This window comes from Marmota monax, unplaced genomic scaffold (genome assembly GCF_021218885.2).
Source record: "Marmota monax isolate L192 unplaced genomic scaffold, Marmota_monax_Labrador192_F-V1.1 WCK01_AAM20220418_F8-fsc00071, whole genome shotgun sequence".
Lineage (NCBI taxonomy): Eukaryota > Metazoa > Chordata > Mammalia > Rodentia > Sciuridae > Marmota > Marmota monax.
In genome coordinates, this window is record NW_026695217.1 from 7,129,988 (window position 1) to 7,148,573 (window position 18,586).

General features: G+C 50.4%; 1 protein-coding gene across 6 annotated transcripts in view; it reads right to left on the reverse strand.

Moving 5' to 3' along the window:
* Nucleotides 1-790: 790 nt before the first annotated feature.
* The window catches only part of Slc35f3 (solute carrier family 35 member F3), a 250,951-nt gene continuing 233,155 nt past the window's right edge, over nucleotides 791-18,586 (reverse strand). For 2 of the 6 annotated variants that reach the window (XM_058575005.1, XM_046432091.2), the window contains 6 exons: nucleotides 18,263-18,482; nucleotides 12,618-12,743; nucleotides 10,661-10,853; nucleotides 9,872-9,961; nucleotides 6,996-7,135; nucleotides 791-1,508 (listed from right to left, as the gene is read on the reverse strand). In XM_058575005.1, the coding sequence (XP_058430988.1) occupies nucleotides 1,176-1,508; nucleotides 6,996-7,135; nucleotides 9,872-9,961; nucleotides 10,661-10,853; nucleotides 12,618-12,743; nucleotides 18,263-18,482 (1,102 nt within the window). In that variant the 3' untranslated portion in view covers nucleotides 791-1,175. Of the gene's footprint in view, nucleotides 1,509-1,851; nucleotides 7,136-9,871; nucleotides 9,962-10,660; nucleotides 10,854-12,617; nucleotides 12,744-18,262; nucleotides 18,483-18,586 lie in introns of those variants that run through there. The other 4 variants (XM_058575006.1, XR_009225653.1, XM_046432089.2 and 1 more) reach the window with 4 other exon arrangements.

Genomic DNA, 18,586 nt, shown 5'->3' on the forward strand with positions numbered 1-18,586 from the left:
GCTTGTAAATGGAGGTGCCAAAAGACAGTGGTCAGAGGGGGAAATTCAACCTCTAGTCCCCTCTAGTCGGTGTAGCCTGGAAGAGAACAGCAAAGCAGTGCACCAGTGGGGATTTCTCTTGAAGCCCAAATGCCCCTGTGCAGAGATAGGCTGGGGCTTGCCCTGCAGGCCACACAGCTCGGGCGAGCCTCCTCCAAGGGCACCTTGTCAGGCTCACACGTCCTGGAAGCTGCGCATTGCAGACCAGAGCCACAGGGAAGCAGTCTGGGACCCGAGTCTCTTCTTAGGGAGGAGCTGCCTGGTGGCCACTCATGTCTGTGTTGGATGTGAGTGTGTAGGGCCGTTTGACACTTATGTGCGGGCCTCTGATCCGTGTACATTGCTGGCCCCACCTCAGCCTCTGAGACTCCCCATGGAGTCTGTTAGCATGACACAGATTCCTTTTTTTTTTTTGCATAATAATTCTTTTTTTTTTATTTTTAATTTTTTATTGTGGGTTGTTCAAAACATTACAAATTTCTTGACATATCATATTCCACACTTTGATTCAAGTGGGTTATGAACTCCCACCTTCACCCCATACACAGATTGCAGAATCACATCAGTTACACATCCATTGATTTACATATTGCCATACTAGTGTCTGTTGTGCTCCGCTGCCTTTCCCATCCTCCACCCTCCCCCCTCCCCACCTCTCCCCTCCCTCCCCTCCTCTCTCTCTACCCCCTCCACTGTATAACCCTGAGGGTCTCCTTCCATTACCATGCAATTTCCCTTCTCTCTCCCTTTCCCTCCCACCTCTCATCCCTGTTAAATGTTAATCTTCTTCTCCTGCTCTTCGTCCCTACTCTGATCTTAGTTACTCTCCTTATATCAAAGAAGACATTTGGCATTTGTTTTTTAGGGACTGGCTAGCTTCACTTAGCATAATCTGCTCTAATGCCATCTATTTCCCTGTAAATTCTATGATTTTGTCATTTTTTAATGCAGAGTAATACTCCATTGTGTATAAATGCCACATTTTTTTTATCCATTCGTCTATTGAAGGGCATCTAGGTTAGTTCCACAGTCTTGCTATTGTGAACTGTGCTGCTATGAACATCGATGTAGCAGTGTCCCTGTAGCATGCTCTTTTTAGGTCTTTAGGGAATAGACCGAGAAGGGGAATAGCTGGGTCAAATGGTGGCTCCATTCCCAGCTTTCCAAGAAATCTCCATACTGCTTTCCAAATTGGCTGCACCAATTTGCAGTCCCACCAGCAATGAACAAGTGTACCCTTTTCCCCACATCCTCGCCAGCACTTGTTGTTGTTTGACTTCATAATGGCTGCCAATCTTACTGGAGTGAGATGGTATCTTAGGGTGGTTTTGATTTGCATTTCTCTGACTGCTAGAGATGGTGAGCATTTTTTCATGTACTTGTTGATTGACTGTATGTCCTCCTCTGAGAAGTGTCTGTTCAGGTCCTTGGCCCATTTGTTGATTGGGTTGTTTGAAAACTACAGAACCCTAAAGAGAGAAATAGAAGAAGATCTTAGAAGATGGAAAAATATACCCTGTTCATGGATAGGCAGAACTAACATCATCAAAATGGCGATATTACCAAAAGTTCTCTATAGGTTTAATGCAATGCCAATCAAAATCCCAACAGCATTTCTTGTAGAAATAGAGAAAGCAATCATGAAATTCATATGGAAAAATAAAAGACCCAGAATAGCAAAAACAATGCTAAGCAGGAAGTGTGAATCAGGCGGTATAGCGATACCAGACTTCAAACTATACTACAGAGCAATAGTAACAAAAACAGCATGGTACTGGTACCAAAACAGGCGGGTGGACCAATGGTACAGAATAGAGGACACAGAAACCAATCCACAAAACTACAACTATCTTATATTTGATAAAGGGGCTAAAAGCATGCAATGGAGGAAGGATAGCATCTTCAACAAATGGTGCTGGGAAAACTGGAAATCCATATGCAACAAAATGAAACTGAATCCCTTTCTCTCGCCATGCACAAAAGTGAATTCAAAATGGATCAAGGAGCTTGATATCAAATCAGAGACGCGCCGTCTGATAGAAGAAAAAGTTGGCTACGATCTACATATTGTGGGGTCTGGCTCCAAATTCCTCAATAGGACACCCATAGCACAAAAATTAATAACTAGAATCAACAAATGGGACTTACTCAAACTAAAAAGTTTTTTCTCAGCAAAAGAAACAATAAGAGAGGTAAATAGGGAGCCTACACCCTGGGAACAAATCTTTACTCCTCACACTTCAGATAGAGCCCTAATATCCAGAGTATACAAAGAACTCAAAAAATTAGACAATAAGAGAACTGACACAGATTCCTAACAAGGTGAAAGGCTCGGGTGATCAGTGAGGAATGAACATGGGGCATCTTGCGGGCTCCTTCTGGAGTAAGTCCCTCCAGGCTGGCCCTTTGCAAGAGCCTCTTCTCTTGTGTGCTTTACGGTGGAGTGGAGCAGCCGGCGAAAAGCCAGGCAGGTGCTGGTCAGCTTTCTGTTACTGCAACAAACATCTGAGATAACCAAATTATGAGGAAAAAAGGTTTATTTGGGCTCATAGTTTTGGAGGTTTCAGTTCATGATTGGTTGGCCCTGATGCTTTTGGGCCTGGGGTGGCATGTCATGACAGGAGTATATGGCAGAGGAAGCACATTCACCTCATGGCTGATGCAAAAGAAAGGAGAAGGGGGCTGGGGCCCTACAATCCCCTCAGGGCACACCCCATGGCCTGCAGGCCTCCCATGAGGCCCCACCTTTTAAAGGTTCCACTACCTCTCAACAGCTCCTGGCTGGGTTCTGAGTCCTTAATACCTGGGCCTTGGGGACATGCCAGACCCCAAACCTAGCAGCAGGTATGAAGGCAAACCTGCCCCGCCTTCCTGCTACCTCCAGAGAGCGTGCCTAAGAACTTTCCTGTCCTCTTCAATGTAGTGTCCCCACGCACCTGTTGTGCCTGCCGCCACTGCCACCAGTGCCACCACAGTAACCATAGGCATCTCTAGTCTCTTTAGGAAGGAGGAATTATTTTAAAATAAGAGAACCAGGGCCAAAGGCTTCCCTCAACTAGAACTCTCAGTCCATTAAGCTATAGTTACATAAAATCTCAAGTCCTGGGATTCTAGTAACTCCAAAGTTCTCCATAATATGAAGCCAACTTATCCGAGCTGAAATTTACCACTTTTTAACTCACAAAAAGGATTTTTCAAGAATTTTGCAATGTTGATTTAAAAAAATATATAACGGTATTATTTTAAAATTTTGTTTAAAATATTGTAAACACTGTGAAGAACTCATGAAAGTCTTTCTCTGTCCCTGATGCATTTCTTAGAAATCATTCTTGTCCATTCTTCAAAGCAGACTAGAAATATGGCCAGGTTAAAGCACTTCAGCTGCAAATAGGGTGTCTACCAGGAAGTAAGAACAAGCCAGGCCAAGTTAGCCCAAGTCCCCTCGGTCCTTGAACACCCGTATCCTGGCACTCGTCACCGTTCAGGGGTCTTAGAAGCAATAGAAATGGCGTCTCGCTGTCTTTAAACAAAAGGTAATTGCTGCAAGGCTCTCTGGGACTTGGTGAGTCTCAGGAACTATTTGGAACAGGAATGGCCCTGCTGACCTCTGTGGAAGGAGGATGCCAGGCAGGGCCCTCAGAACAGTCCGCAGGCTTCCTGTGGTGCTCCCAGGGTCCAGGATGATGCCTCAGGGCCACGGCCACCTGGCCAGGTTGCAGGAGCTCAGTGGCCGTGCAGCTCGTGTTCTCAGACAGCTCTGGCTCAGTGGCAGGGCAGTCTGAAGTCACATAATGGCTTCAGGTTCTGAAAGAAAGGGGAGAGCTGGGGGCTGCTGAGAGCTTCCTGCCTCCACCAGCTTCACGAAGGCTCTTCTCTGGATCACAGGGAAAGGGCGCTGATTGCTGCCTAGATAGGTCTCCAGAGGGCGGATGTTCCTGGGCCGGGCAGGAGCACCCTGTGGCCCAGAACCGCCTGCCGGAACACCTTTCCTGGACTTTGTATTTAGGGGTCCATTCGAGGTTTGTTGCAGCACCCCTCAGTGCTCAAGGGCTAGTGCTGTCTGTCTCTGGGGTATGGGGGTGGGTGGGGGTAGTCATATACTTTCTGCAAAATAATCTCTCAACCCATGCCATGCCCAACTCAGGTTTCTAATGTCCTGAAAGGGGCACAGAATTTTCACCTTTATTTCGAACACCACATCCTTTCTACTCTGGCCTAACATACACATAATGAGCCTTTTAAAGCACACAGGTCTAAGCAATTGATGTCGTATGTGACTGTTACCACCATCATCTCTAGAACTTTCTCTTATCAATACAACTCTTTCCCCCTTAAACACTGACTCCTCTCCCTCCTTCATTCAGCCCCTGGCAACATCTCTATGAATTTGGGACTCTAGGTCCCTCCTGAGCAGAGTCGCAAGCACTTGCCGTTTTGCCTGGCTCATTTTCACCTGGCGTAATGACCTCAAGGGCCAACCATGCTAGAGCACGTGTCAGAACTTCCCTGCTTTGAAGGCTGAAGAGTGTTCCATTGTATGCACACACATCTGTCTGTCTGTCTATCCATCTGGGTACACCTGGCTGCTTCCGCCCTTTGGCTATTGTGAATGATGTTGCCGTGAACACAGGGTGCAGGTACCTTGTGGAGTCCTAGTGTCAGTACTCTTGGATCTTCAGAGGCCTTTATGCCAGTTAGGAGAAGAAGGTAACTATAGGGAAGGGCTTCCCAGACTTTCATGATATGGCCTCAGAGGGAATGTTCGTCTGGCTGGGTTAAATGGTGGTGATGGAGGTGTCTGAACCAGGATTCTGATGCCCAGCCTCTGCCTTCACGCACCCGGACACACTGGGTGGGGGCCCTCTGGGCAGCCAGCTGCCCCAGTTTCAGAGCCCACACTGCCACTGGTACCTATCATGCAGAATCTCCAGGAGGGGTGACAGCTGAGGTGCACTTTAGGGCTCTCCCCCGACACCCATCTTGGGAACCTGACCCTCTACAGCCCTCCATGAGATGCACTGGATCTCACAGCCTGGGCCACAGCCACCTGGAACAGTGTGGAACGTTACAGACATGGGCAAATCAACTTCTCTGTGAAGCCAGAATTAGGTCAGGACATGAGGCAGGTGAGCAGGGGGAGTCCAGAGAGAAGACTGTGTGAACTTAGGGGCCAGGATGCTGCCTGGGGGCACAAGGAGAACCCAGTGTGAGCTCAGTGGGTAACCACCTGCAAAGGAACAGAAGGACTGGGGGCCGGCAGCAGAGCTGAGCAGACAGAGCCTGGGGGAGAAGAAGCAGGAGGGAGGGAGAGGGGCAGGCTGCCTCAGGATGAGGGCTTCTGGGGCCAGGACAGTTCTGCATGTCATTTTCACCATTACCAGTTCTATCTTCACAGGAAGAGTCCCCTTCTCCCAGGCAGCCCACCTGCCTTGCTAGTGCCGGAAGGCAAGGGACAGTTAGTTGTGGGACAGCCTGAGCTCCAGGCCTACGTGGGACCTTTGTAGTGGCAAGTGACAATGTGGGCACTAAGACCACACTTAGCACTTCTTTTTCAAATATTTTATTAATCTGTTTGGCCAAACGGGTAATGGAAACTGAGAATAATAATTTGCTAAAAAGTTCAGGTCATGAATGCCCCTTCCCCCCGGAAACAAAAGACTCCATGGTTACAGAATGCACCATTGAGTTATGACAACGTTTCAAAATAATGCTTCCATTTCATAGATAACAATGTAAACTTCAAAAATAGTAAACTCTAACCCCCATCCCTCTTTACAAATCTATCACAGATAGAATTGTCTGGCAGACCTAAGTTGTGTAAGTAAACAGCCTGGTGCTTAAAATTTCATAAAAAGGTTTGCAGATTCAGTAAATAAGTTTTCAGTCTGGTCTGGAAGTAAAAGCCACCGGCGGCTCTCTTTCCACATGGTCTACCTTAACACGCACGTTGTGCCCCTCCAACCAGGCTCCACGGACATTGGTCACCAGCTTTGTCATTTTTTTGGAACACACACATATAGTTTTTTTTTTTTTTCTAAAGATTTTACATCTAAATTATAAGACGGCGCCAGTGACTTAGAATGTCACCTTGGGTCACAAAGGTAAAGACAAAAATTCTGTAGAAGGCACTGTAAATCCTCCTGCATGATCTATGAAGACACGAGAGAGCAGGCCAGCAAGGGCTGGGCTTCCCTTTCCCCTTCGTGACCTGGTACAGACCTGTCCTCTGATGGTTGTCATGTCCATTATCCTTTTCTGCTTCACTTCTTCCGATGCCATTGTCCCATCTACCCATCCTGCCACCCATCCACTCACCCATCTACCCATTCACCCATCCACGTAATCAACCCTCTACCCATTCACCCTTCTGTCCATCCGTCCACCCAGCTACCCATCCACTCATCTTCCAGATTAACTGATAGTTGTCTTTTGGTTCATTGAAATTCCTTAAAATTAAGAGTACAGCTCTGGTATAAAACAAAATATGACCTACTATAGCTGAAAAATAATCACAGTGTACAATGTCATTTTCAGTTGCTAAGATTCGAAACATTTGCCCTGGCTTGTTAAGCACACCTGTTGTCAGAAACAATCAATACAAGGCTCATGGTGACCCACTTTACATTCATTGGGAAAGCGCTGAGGTTCCTTCTCTTCCTTATTGAATCGGTGCCCTTGAGTGAAGGTCTGATGTGGAAAAGTGCAAGCAAATTGGACATGCCAATAAATACCGTAGGACTTACCGCAGTTACCAAAACTGTACAGGTATGTACACCTTACCCAACCGAGGCTCCTCCTGTCAGGGACAGGCTTCCAAATCATCACCGTGGGGGCAGCCCCAGAGTCCCAGAAGAGAGGCCCTAGCGTGCAAAGGAAGGGCGAGCTCTCCTGCTCCTGTTCTGGGGTCCTGAGCCCAGGTCAGCCCCGCCCTCCACTGTCTCCTCCTTCTTCCTCACTTTGAGGTGGGTGAGCAGCTTGATCAACCAGACGTCCCATTCCTCCGGCAGGAGCAGCAGGAGGAAGCCCAGGCCGATGATGATGATGGCGATGACCCGGACCCCGTTGAAGACAATCTGACTGGTGTAGTGATCAACCACTGTGGGAGACAGAGCACTGGTTACTTGGCAGCAGGAGTGTCCTTCCTCCTGGACCATAGAATGCTCCTGGTAGGATTCACTCCAGGAGGCTGGGGTGGCCTCTAGTATATCACCTGAACTTTCCCAAACCCTGTTCTGAGCCTTGCACTGAACTTCACTTCCAAGACTGACTTGGCATCTGAGTTAAAACACTGATTTTTGTGTGTTTAAAAAATAAATAAGGCCAGGTGCAGTGGTGCATGCCTTTAATCCCAGCAGCTCCGGGGACTGAAATAGGATTGCAAGTTCAAAGCCAGCCTCAGCAACAGCAAGGCCTTAAGCAGCTCAGTGAGACCCTGTCTCTAAATACAAAATAGGGCTGGGGGTGTGGCTCAGTGGTGGAGTGCCCCTGAGTTCAATCCCTGGTACACCCCCCACTCAAATCAATCAATCAATCAATCAATCAATCAATCAGGGGAAGTTGGAGATATATATGTATTTAGATGGAAATACAGCAAAGCTTTGTTGTGGCTGCCTCTGGGTGTGAGGATAATGAAAAGTACTGCTTTCTTTCTATTTTTGGTACTTTTCACAGTGTCTATAATGACATGCTTTATTTTTATAATTTAAAAACATTAATTTACAATCCATGCATTGTATGTACATATGTATCTACACACACGCACACACATGCACACACACATAGGTTTTGAAGATCAAGATGATAGATGCAAACTCCTGTTATGCAGTGGGCATCACTTGTGCCTGTGGTGTCCTTGCTGTCCAAGCACAGGGCTCATCCTGACACACATCCGGTGAGAGGACAAAGCGAGAAGTGGGTTCACCTCAGCTCCTGAAGCTCCGACGGTCCTCCCCTTCCCAGCCTGATGGTGCTCAACTACCCTGCGCTGTTGGGGCCTCCATTCCTATTTTGGGCTTCTCTGTCCTCTTCCTAGACTGGGCACATTTGGAGTCTGCTTTCCCCAGGGCATGCTGCCTGACCCACCCAGGAGAGAGATGTGCACACTTCACAACCAAAGTTTGTGTAAACAGACTCCCTGGACAACTATCCACCCCCCGGCACTGGGGGCTCATTCCTCTGCTGTCACCCCTCACTTGCTCCACTCCCTCACCCCCCTCCTTCTTCTCCCTCCCTGGCCCCCACTACATCTAGCAGGTGATTAGAGAAAGAGTAAGAAGAATGAAAGCTAAACCTGAAAAAAACATTCTAGTGCCTTTTTATGGAATAAGATGACACTTTTATCCCACCATAATTCAGAAATACTTTGATGCCAGCAAAGCGTTCTGCTGATTCACAGGGGGTGGGGCAGTTCCCCCTGCCAGTCTCATGGGCAGACCTCTGGGGGGTCCTAAAGGCAGGTGACGGCTCTTCTCTGAGAAGCTCCTAATCAGCAGGTTCTCCTCCAATAAGGAATTGGTTTCCTCTGCTGACCCCTTATTAAACCTCTCATGTTGCAGTTAGTCATATGAAATGATTCTCACTAATCTTGCGAACACCTGCTCTGGGATGGGACCAGAGTAAGTTTTAGGTAAGACTCACTTAAAACATGCCTTTTGCCATAAGAACCTCATATGCCTATAAATTAAAGATGCAAAGAATGGAGGGGCTGTTGACAAAGTGCCCTTCAGAAGCTGGTGCCCCTGGACTGCTTCTCTACCAGGAGCCCAGGTGCTGCTGCATCTTCAAGTACCGTCTCATGGATTATTCCATCTGACCCCCGTATGGACTGAAGGAGCCGGGGGAGGCATGGCCTTTGTTTGTAAGGGAGACAATGAGCTAAGGCCCAGAGAGCTGATGAGTGGGGACCACTGAACCCCAGAGGGGCTATGGTGGTGCAGGGCTGAGCCCAGTGTTCTGCTGCCTCCTGCAGGCCACACGACACTGCTGCCAAGTGGCTCTCTGGAAAGTGCTGGGGCCTCGGTGAGGCATGTACAGAGCTCATGGGTCAAGGTGGTGAGGCTGAGTCACAGGGACAGGCCCAGGAACTGAGAGCTGATTGGCTTGCACTGGTACAGGCTTGGTTCCCAGGAAGTCTGGCCCTCTGGGGCCTGGACATGGAGCATTTGGGAGACACTTTAGAGGAAGCTGTGTCAGGGCTGAGGAAGTGAGTATTCTGGAGAGGAAGGAATCAGGGCTCTTCCAGGCTGGGAGCAGGTGCAGAGGGAGGTTGGGTGAGAGGCCAGGAGATCCTGGGAAGAAACCCCCAAATCCAAACCAGTGTGAGGCAGGCAAAGGAAGGAGGTGAGGCAGGAGAAGGCGGGTGGCCATGGCCCCAGGACTATGCAAGACGAGGTAACAGACGGAGGACTCTCTTTCTTCCAGGAGGTGGAGGACAAGGTTCCCGCCTCTTCAGCTGGACAACAGTTTTCTATGTCACACCCTGAATAAATTTTCTCCTCCAGAAAATCACTTGCAAAAATTAAATTTTTCTGCTACATAATTTTCTATGAATAGACTGATGATATTCATCTCTGCTCCCACACCAGTTAGAATGGAGACAGTTCTAGGGGTTCTGTATCTTGGTGTGGCACGTGAACATCAAGGAGACAGCATGCAGACACAACAAGCATCAACATTTTACCTAAGTGCTTTTTTTCTTTGCAGAAGGTTGAACATGTGTCCTAGACCAGGCCCAGCAAGAATATATATGAGAATATGTGTGTAAACCCCTGGATCCAACTGTGTGTATGTGATCGTGACAAGTAAATGTAGAAAATCATGCATATAGTTTTACCTGCGTTTACAGGTACACTGAGGACAATTCCAAGAGACATCAGAGTGGGATACGTCACGGCAATTCCAAAATTTAATACAATATTGAATGCTGAAATAATTTAGAAAATAGGAGTTACTCACAAATATACTTGAAGCCCTGCAGTGGGCCTTCCCGCTGCCTGCCTGACCCAGTTTCTCTGATGACCCTTTGCTGGGACCCAGTGAATTTGGGATGAGTTACAAGCATCCTGACCACTTAGCCCCCTCTTCCCTGAGCTCTGGGGAAGGGAAAGGGAATTCAGAAAGGTGACCAGTGAGGAGGCTGGAAAAGGCCCTCTGACTGGCTTTGCTTTCCTGGTTTGCTGGAAGTACTTCTGGGACAGATGTATGGGCGGGGGCTCTGGGATGGGGTTTTGCCTGCCTTGATGTCACTGCCCATTGAGGGACAGTGATTAGGAAGATGACATCAGCAATAATGCCGACTGATCTTATTCACTGAGCACCGACACCTAAGCCGTGCCCTAGGAGCTCCACTGGCACCGCCTTACCAACCCTTACCGCGTACTACTCATAGGTCATGGGCAAGGCCCTGGGCTTACTGCTCAGAGTGCCAGTGGCCACTGTTGCTCTCACAGTGTCTGCGGTTCTGGAAAGATGCACTTTATGAAATGCAAAGACCTTGAAAAGCAGCCAGGACACTGGGATAGCAAAAAGCACTGTGTTCCTGATTTAGGATGCAGGTTTCCACGGGGTCCTGTCCGTCCTTCATGGTTTTCTGGGGGTTTTGGACAGGGTGGTGACCACTTACTCAATAAGAGGACTGAAAATCCACAAAGGTTTCCCCATGGAATGTCGTCAAAGGAGCTCCAGTATTCCACCTTGGTGAAGTAGAGCAGGATGGGGATGCAGGTGATGAAGATGATGTTAAACACACCCAGAATGGACAGGAACAAGGCGGCTTCCCCGAACTTGGCACTGCCTAGCAGGAGCTTGAACAGAACCTGCAGGAGAGAGAAGCAGGTGAGGGCCCCCTGAGACCCCAGGCCTGTGTGAGCAAAGCGGCACACCTGAAAACCGGGTTGCCCATGTCTCAGGACAGCTCTACACCCCTGAGAGGTCCGTGAAGGGCGATGGGCCTGTGCACTCCCATCTCAGTGGTGCAGAGATGGACAGTCTGGGTCCACCGTGAGCATCTCTACTGTTCCCAGGTCTTCACACTAGGTTTGAATGCTCATGACACCACATCAAGTGGAGCTACCCTGCCGTGGTGACACATCCTCTTATTAGAGGCCCTAAAACTGATCCCTGCCCCTGGGCAGCAGGGTTCAACAATCACTGCCTCCAACCCCTCAGAAGAGCTTTGGCTATAGGGAAATTTTCTCTAAGTTGAAGTGGAGGGATTCTGCTCATCTGTGGCCTGATCGCCACCCCCATGACAGAGTGGCATGGGTTTAGTGGAGTCACGGACTCTTACTTCCTGCCCTGCTTGTTCAGCATCCCAGGCACAGAAGCCGGGAGAAGAGGCACAGAGGTGGCTGGAGTGGCCAGACTCCATCCAGCCTGCTTGGTGCTATGGGTCCAGTTTGAGTCCCTGCCTTGCATTGCTATCCCTGCGCCTGCTGTTTCTCCTTGCAAGCCATCCACAGCCACACGTGCAGGAAGTACAGAAAGGGGAAGGATCAGCTCCCAGCCTCCCCTGCACCCCCTAGCTGAACTCCGGGCAGTGGGGGAGACAGAGGAGATGGAGGCCTCCCTGCAGATGGCCTTTCTGCACACTCTGCTCCTCGTGAGCGTGCAGCTCATTGGCCAGAGCACAGCATGGCCTTCTAATGTTTTCTGCATTGGGACAGTGGTGGTGAAGTCTCAGAATGATGCTGCGCTATCACACCTATTTCAGTGACGTGTGCCACCGTGGGCAGCTAGGGCAGAGAGCTGATGGATTAGCATATAAAATCACTTCTCTTTCCACAAACCACAAGGCCTGGCACTCAGCACAGGGACCATGTCTTCCTTGTGACTTTCTATACTACTCCATTCTCTGCCCTACTGTCTGCAGAGTCTCAAAGCTGAGTCCTCCAGGCCAGGCTCCCAGCTGGGAGGCCTGAAGAGGTTTGCATTCTTTACTACACGTCTGAGGAGGAGGCAGAGGGAGCAAGGATGATGGGCAAAGAGCAGCCTGGAGGCTTGAAGGAATTGGGGTGGACACGGCGAGGGACCCTGGTGTGGGAATAAAATTGTTGCCTCTAGACCTGCAGCAGGGAAGGGCTTTCTAGGGGTTCCCGCCATTGTGTGGAGAATCTTAGTCCTACCACAGCTCTGAGCTTGTGTTTGTTGAGCCCAAAGATGATGACTAAAACACCTGGGGACTCATGCTGAACACTCGTGATATGGTCAACATTCACGTGATAAAGCTGCTCCAGGTCTGCACGTCCAGCCAGCTTGGAACTTATCTGAGCAAACATGAGCCAGGCTAGAGGGCCCCCACCCTTATCTGGACTGGTGACAATAAAGTTGCAAATCTGCAGATCCAGCCAGTGCCAATCATTTCATCCCAAATGCTGCAAACATGTACCACTGATAGAAAGGCTCAGAGGGCCAACGCCAACAGAAAATTTCTGCCTTGAGGTCCCCACCTGCCTGGGGTGCACCAAGAACAAATGCCTTTCAGCAGTATCAGTGCCACCCAGGGTGCCAGAGAGTGGAGGCAGCACAGGAAACCAGCCTGCTAGGAGGAGTCAGGCCAGCTGGAAGCTCATCCATGCTACCTTGTAGAGGGCCGACATGGACGCAGAGCCCACCACCAGGGCTATGCCGATGACAGAGTGGCTGTGGAATCCGTCAGCATAGGTCATCATCACAATGCCGGCAATGGCCAGGATGGCAGCCACAATCTGGATGGGAGGAAGAAAACAGTGGTCAGGACAGCAGGGGGACCAGGCAAGGGCCAGTGAGCTAGAAAGTCTTCTGGTGTTGGACCAGAGGGAGGGAGGCTGTCCCCACCTCGGGCCTCCAGGGAGCAGCAGGCAGAGGCTGCTCATCGGCACTGGCTCTGCTTGGAGGGGCACTTGACAAAGCTCGGCCTGGCCAGAGGACCTGAGACGGGGCAGCCAGGAGTAGTCACGTGGTTTAGCCTCAGGCCATGGCTGTCACTGCAATTCTTGGAGACCTAGTGATCCTAATTCTGGTGACAGGTTATTTGGCCATAATGAGGCTGGGGAGACAATCTGGAGTGTCACCTGGAAGCACCCTGAGTTCTCTCCCATCTTCTCGAATGCCTCATGTGACTTTGCTTTTGTTTTCATACTCAGCAGGGAAGGCATAGTGGGGACAGTGAGTCTTGTTCCCACTCTACACGCCAGCCCCAGGGCCCTAGGGAGCACCACCTAGGTCCTAGGCTGTAGGTGCAGCTCCTCCTTAGTAGTGCCCCGCCCCCAGATCCCTCTCTATGCTCCTGTTGAGACACAGACTTCTGGGATTGCGGGGGAGCTCTCTGGAGATAGACACAGTGCTGCTGGTAGACCACGGCTGTCCTAGGAAACAGTCCACCTGGGAGTCTTCCCAGCCGAGGGCCACTCAGCCACAGGGATGGGGAGGTGCTGTCCGTGGAGCAACAGGGGCCTAACCACTGGATTTGCCAAGAGTTCTGTCCCTCTTACAGATGCTTCAAAACTGCCTTGAGCGGTCCAAAGCAATGTCGCATGGCTGGGGTTTACACCAGTAAGAGTTTTCTATGTCTTTCCTCACCTTACCCTCATGTTAGGTAGATAGCATCTTTCGTCTCCTTTTATAGTCATGAAAACCTAGGTGCAGAGAGGCCAGGTAACCTGCCCAAAGTTGCATAGGTGGTGTGCAGGCACAGCTGTTGCTCAACAACAGGACTGTGTGATTGGCATGGCAGCAGCTGCTGCCAGCTGCTCTCAGCTTTGAACTGAGGCTTCCTTTGTGGCCGAAAGACAATTCTTAGGTGAGTGGAAGGTGGTGGTTGAGTCTCACAGCATGTCTGAGTCACACACTTCTGTGGCAAACTTCATGCAGTCTTTTCATGTAATTCTATTTTGTCCATAAAACATGGGTCTTAGGCAGCTGGTGACTATCAGATCCCGGAGGAGCTCAGCCCTTGTTCTTTCTGGCTTAGTTTACTGGTAGTCGGCTGCTTTGTTCTGCACCCTGTATATGCACTATATTTCATATTCAAATGCTACATGGCCTGCGGATAACTATCCAAAGGGAGAGAGAATCAGAGAGAGTAAAACAATATGTGACCAGTTGGAGAACAAGAAAGGGACAGGTGGAAAAGCAGACAGGCACTGGGGTGGGCTCTGTCCCTAGGACACAAGCAGAGAGAAGATACTGCTGGGACAGTTCCCCCCTGGCTGGGCATCAGAGGTACCAGCAAGAATTCAGAAAAGAAGGAAGAGCTGGAGGGAAGAGCGGCCAGGTTTCGTGCCATTTGGAGGGTCTCCCCAACCTGCAGCAGAAGTGTGGGGGTGAAGGAGGGCAGGGGCAGCCTTTTCTGAAGCCTTGTGCCCTCTCTTCTTTGCTGATTAAGTGATAAACAGCTAAAGCTTTTCCCCAGGTGGGACTGAGCAGAGGGCCTGGGCCAGGGCCGGAGGGCTCAGAAGTGAGAATGAGGTGGCCACCCTGATTTAGTCAGCAGAGGAACAGACACCAGAGTGGTCCCCGAGCCCTGTGGGTTTACTCTGACACGTAGCACTGGGGACAGTGACCTCCTGGTGGTCCCAGCCACAAGACATGGGCCTACAGACTCCCACTATCTGGGCCTCAGTAGCCCTCTGTGGGGAGCCTTCAGCCAAGTACTCGCAGCACCTCTCAGGGCAGAGCCGAGGTGGGAGCCTGAGTCTCCCTCTGGCCTAGAGTCCCTTGGCAGAGTGTGGGTGTGTCTCAGGAAGCTGGGCCTTTTTTGCACCTAATACCTAAAGTATCTGTTCACCTGTGGAAACACTTCCCTGAGGTCCCATGCACCTGCGCACACCTCTGCACCTGCCCCCACCCAGGACGCTGTCTGTGTACAGATAAGGCTCCTCATGCCTCCCTTCCTTCCTGTCCCCTGCCCCCATGACACCCCCCACTGAACTGTCCTAAACTGACAGGCAGAAGCGGTGCCCAGCCTGGCAGGCCACGGCCACCCCGTCTACTTCATCCGGGCATGATAGCTGAAGACGGGAGGAAGTGCAGGCCAGATGTCTGTCCTCAGGGTGGCTGCCCTGGGTGGGCCCTGTCGCCAGGGCAGGGATCTGAGTTCTGGGACTTGGGCTGAAGGGAAGCGAGGGAACCACCAGTCTCAAGGAGGAGCTGAGGGTAACTGGTACTACACTGTTGGACCTGGTCACTTTTTAGGCCAGGGCTGCCACTAGGCTAGCTGCAGCTATGGTGGGCTGCACACTCCATGCCAAGCAGAAGCCATTGGGAAGCTTTTTAGTTTGGGGCACTTTTGCAAAAGGGAAAGAAGACTAATTTTTAAATGCACTTTCCCAGCACTGGCCCTCCTCGCTCTAGGAGTGTTCTTACTGACTCAAAAAACATCAGTGTTTGGGGGCAGCTGAGTGACCCTCTGTCCACCCCTGCTCCCTGCCCTCTGAGTCCTCCCACTCTGGGCTCAGGGCTCAGGGGACAGACCCCCCCACACACACACACACAGAAGGGAGTCAAGATCAGATGCTGGAGTTAGCATCCAGGATGACCCTCTGTGAGTACTTAGCACATCTGGATTGAAAATGCCAGCTGGAATCTGTTTGAGATAGGAACTGATCATGGAAAGAAGGTGCTACTGGCTCAGGGCCTCCGTAGAGGACCTCTTGGCCCAACCTCTTGCCACACAAAACTCCCTAAGGGTTCTCCACCTTCTGGCACTGGCCAGAGAATTGGGCAGATCCACCCACCTCTTCTACTTGAGAGGGTCTAAGAACAACATTGAGAAAGCATTTACTGAGTTTTATGAGCCTTATTTTATTCTCACAACTGTTCTATTAGTGGTTACATTCTGCTGACTTTAAAAACCAGGTCATCTAAGGCTCAGAGATGTTTGATAACCACCTCGAGGTCCAACAGCACATAGGAGCGGAGGCACGCCCCACAGCCTTATCACCTGACTCTAGCCAGAGCAGTTCACTACCACATGAGAACCTCTGGCCTAGGTTGCACGTGAAAAGCACACCTACACCAGAGCCCAGAAGCACAGGAGGCCAACTGCTCATACAGACACCTCTGCAGTTTCTGGTCCTCTGGTGCCATAAGTGGCCAGGGTCCCCAGCATTATGAGGCCCATCTGTCTGTGTGGCCTCCACCCACCGGTGCTCTCCTGCAGCGGAAGCCTTGATGACCGAGCAGCTGTCCATCACAGTCTTCTGCATACCCGACTCCCCCAAGAGGCTGGGCCTCAGCTATGTCTCTCTTGCCAGTGCAGCTGGCTCTCAAGCTCAATGCTCAGCCCCTGCGATGGAGGCCAGCTCAGCTCCTTTCTGTCTTTGGAATTTGCCCTGTGGAAGGTGCTAGCTAACCCAGAAGTCTGAGCGAAGTCTAAGACACTGGGCACCACTTAGAAATCATCTTGGTCCAACATTGCCATGTGTTTATTGGGGCCAAACTTCCATCGTGCAGATGTGGCCAGCTTCCTGGGCTGTTTAAGGAGGGCAGGTGGGAATGCTGTGAAACCTGAAGGGGGAGGCTGTTTGGTGACTGGCCCTGGACTTCTAAGGGGAGACTGAGACTGCACTGTGTTGGCAAGTTACAAGGTCCCAACATCGATGCCTGACCCTGTGGGCCTGCATGTCTGTGCCAGCCTAGAGCTGAAAGTCTGCAGGACACAATTGTGGTTTGCAGCAATCAACACAGATCCAAGTGCTCAAGTGGCCACCAGGCCAGAATGTAGCATAGTGCAGGTGTGCTGGGGAGCCCCCACCCAGGAAGAGCAATAAAGAAAAGGACTGCCAGTGCCCACTGCTCTCTTCGAGGCTGGGAGCAGCTCGGGCTCTTCTGCACTTCCTTTCCTTAACCTCAGAAAGGTTGTTTTCTTCTGCCAACTTCAGAATTCACCTCCAAGCTTCTCTTCCCAGTGAGGTGGTCTCATTGGGAATTTGCTTAGGACATCTGAATTATGCCAAGAGTTCCATGAATCACCTTGGCTCTTTGCATCACAATAAAGTCACGAAGGGCATCTGAGTCTTCAGTGTCAAATCCAGAGGCCTTGGGGTAAGTTACTGCGGGAAGCACCTGCAATTCTTGCCGAGATGTATTAGATCATTTATTTGTTGAAGGCTTTTCTGGGTGGTAGCCCAGGGAGTGAGTTTTTATTCCAAAATTAACACGAAGCCTCAAAACAAATTCTCCCCCTACTGAAAGCTAAAAATACAACTGAGCAGTTGACTCATGTCCCTGATGCTGTTTGAGTAACTTAGGTGGGCGTGAACCCACCGAAGGGTGATGTCTCTGTTCCCAGGACGGTGAGGCAAGGACAGAGGTGGTGGCCTCTGCCCCCACTGGTTGCCAGCATGGCTCACTCTAGTGGGGCTGCCATCAAACTGGCTCTTGGCTTGGAGGCGGGAGGCAGGAGGGATGCGCTCTAACTGGGAGAGCACTAGCAGCAGGGTCAAAGCTGTCTGGTTTGTGACAAGCTGATGATGGGCAGTAGCAGCTCCTGACCACCAGAGGGAGCAGGCAGAAGCCATTAGGATTCTGTCCAGGCGAAATGTCACCAGCTCCTTTTACTGGGGCAGGTTGCTCTGGGTTTCAGCTGGCATTTGATAGCACATTTGTCATACTTCATACAGCCGTTGTGCACTCTGACTGGCTTTGAATGCAATGAGAGGCGATCCAGGGCTTGCGATTTCCCTTGCCCTTCGCCTGTGGCACAAAGGAAGTGAAATCACCCTCTAGTTGGACTTCACACAAGTGTGTCTCGCTCACTTGGGGTGCAGACACATGGGCCAGGCATGGGCAAGGACGCTCACACTCGTGGGCACTCAAAGGTCCTCTGGGTTTCAGATGCATCCTAACCAGAGAGTGCTGGTGTTGGCAGGAAGCTCCAGGCTACAGGGCACAAGTCACCATGCCATGTGCGGCAGCCTAGAAAGCCACCATGGAGGGGGAGGTGAGCACGCAGAGAGCAGAGCACATCGCTGTTCCCAGGCTGGGCCCCGGACTGGCACGTACTTTAGGGAATGCTTGAAATGAAAGGTGCTTTAATGGAAGCTCATCTAGTATGGTTTGCAAGCAAGAAGGTTTGCAAGGCACACCGTGAACCAGCCCTGCCAGGCTCCTGTTCTGCTGCGAATCAGAAGGATGGTAGTCAGCAGCTAATGATCATGGTCCAGCACATGGAGCTAAGCAAGCCAATGGGCAGGTTTGGCTGACATGACTGAGTGAGGGGGAAGACAGATAATAAGGAACTTACCCTCACTCCCATGAACCTGTCCCTGAGAACGATCCATGAGAGCAAGAACACAAAAGCTTTGTTGCAGCAGAACAACACCGACACATCCGTAGTGTTTATTTTCTTTATTGCATGTAAGTACAGGTAGTTTGTGAGTGTCCAAAGAACACCAAAAGGGGCTGCCTTGGTAAAAAACACCTTCAAAGTCAAGCCATTGTCTCCAAAAAATCGACAGCATTCCCTAAAACAAGGAAAGAGAGGCAGTGTTATTACAGTCCTGGGTTGAGGCAGACCATTTTCCCCCCTATACTCAATTTTTCTTTTTCTCTCTGTTTTTAGAAAATA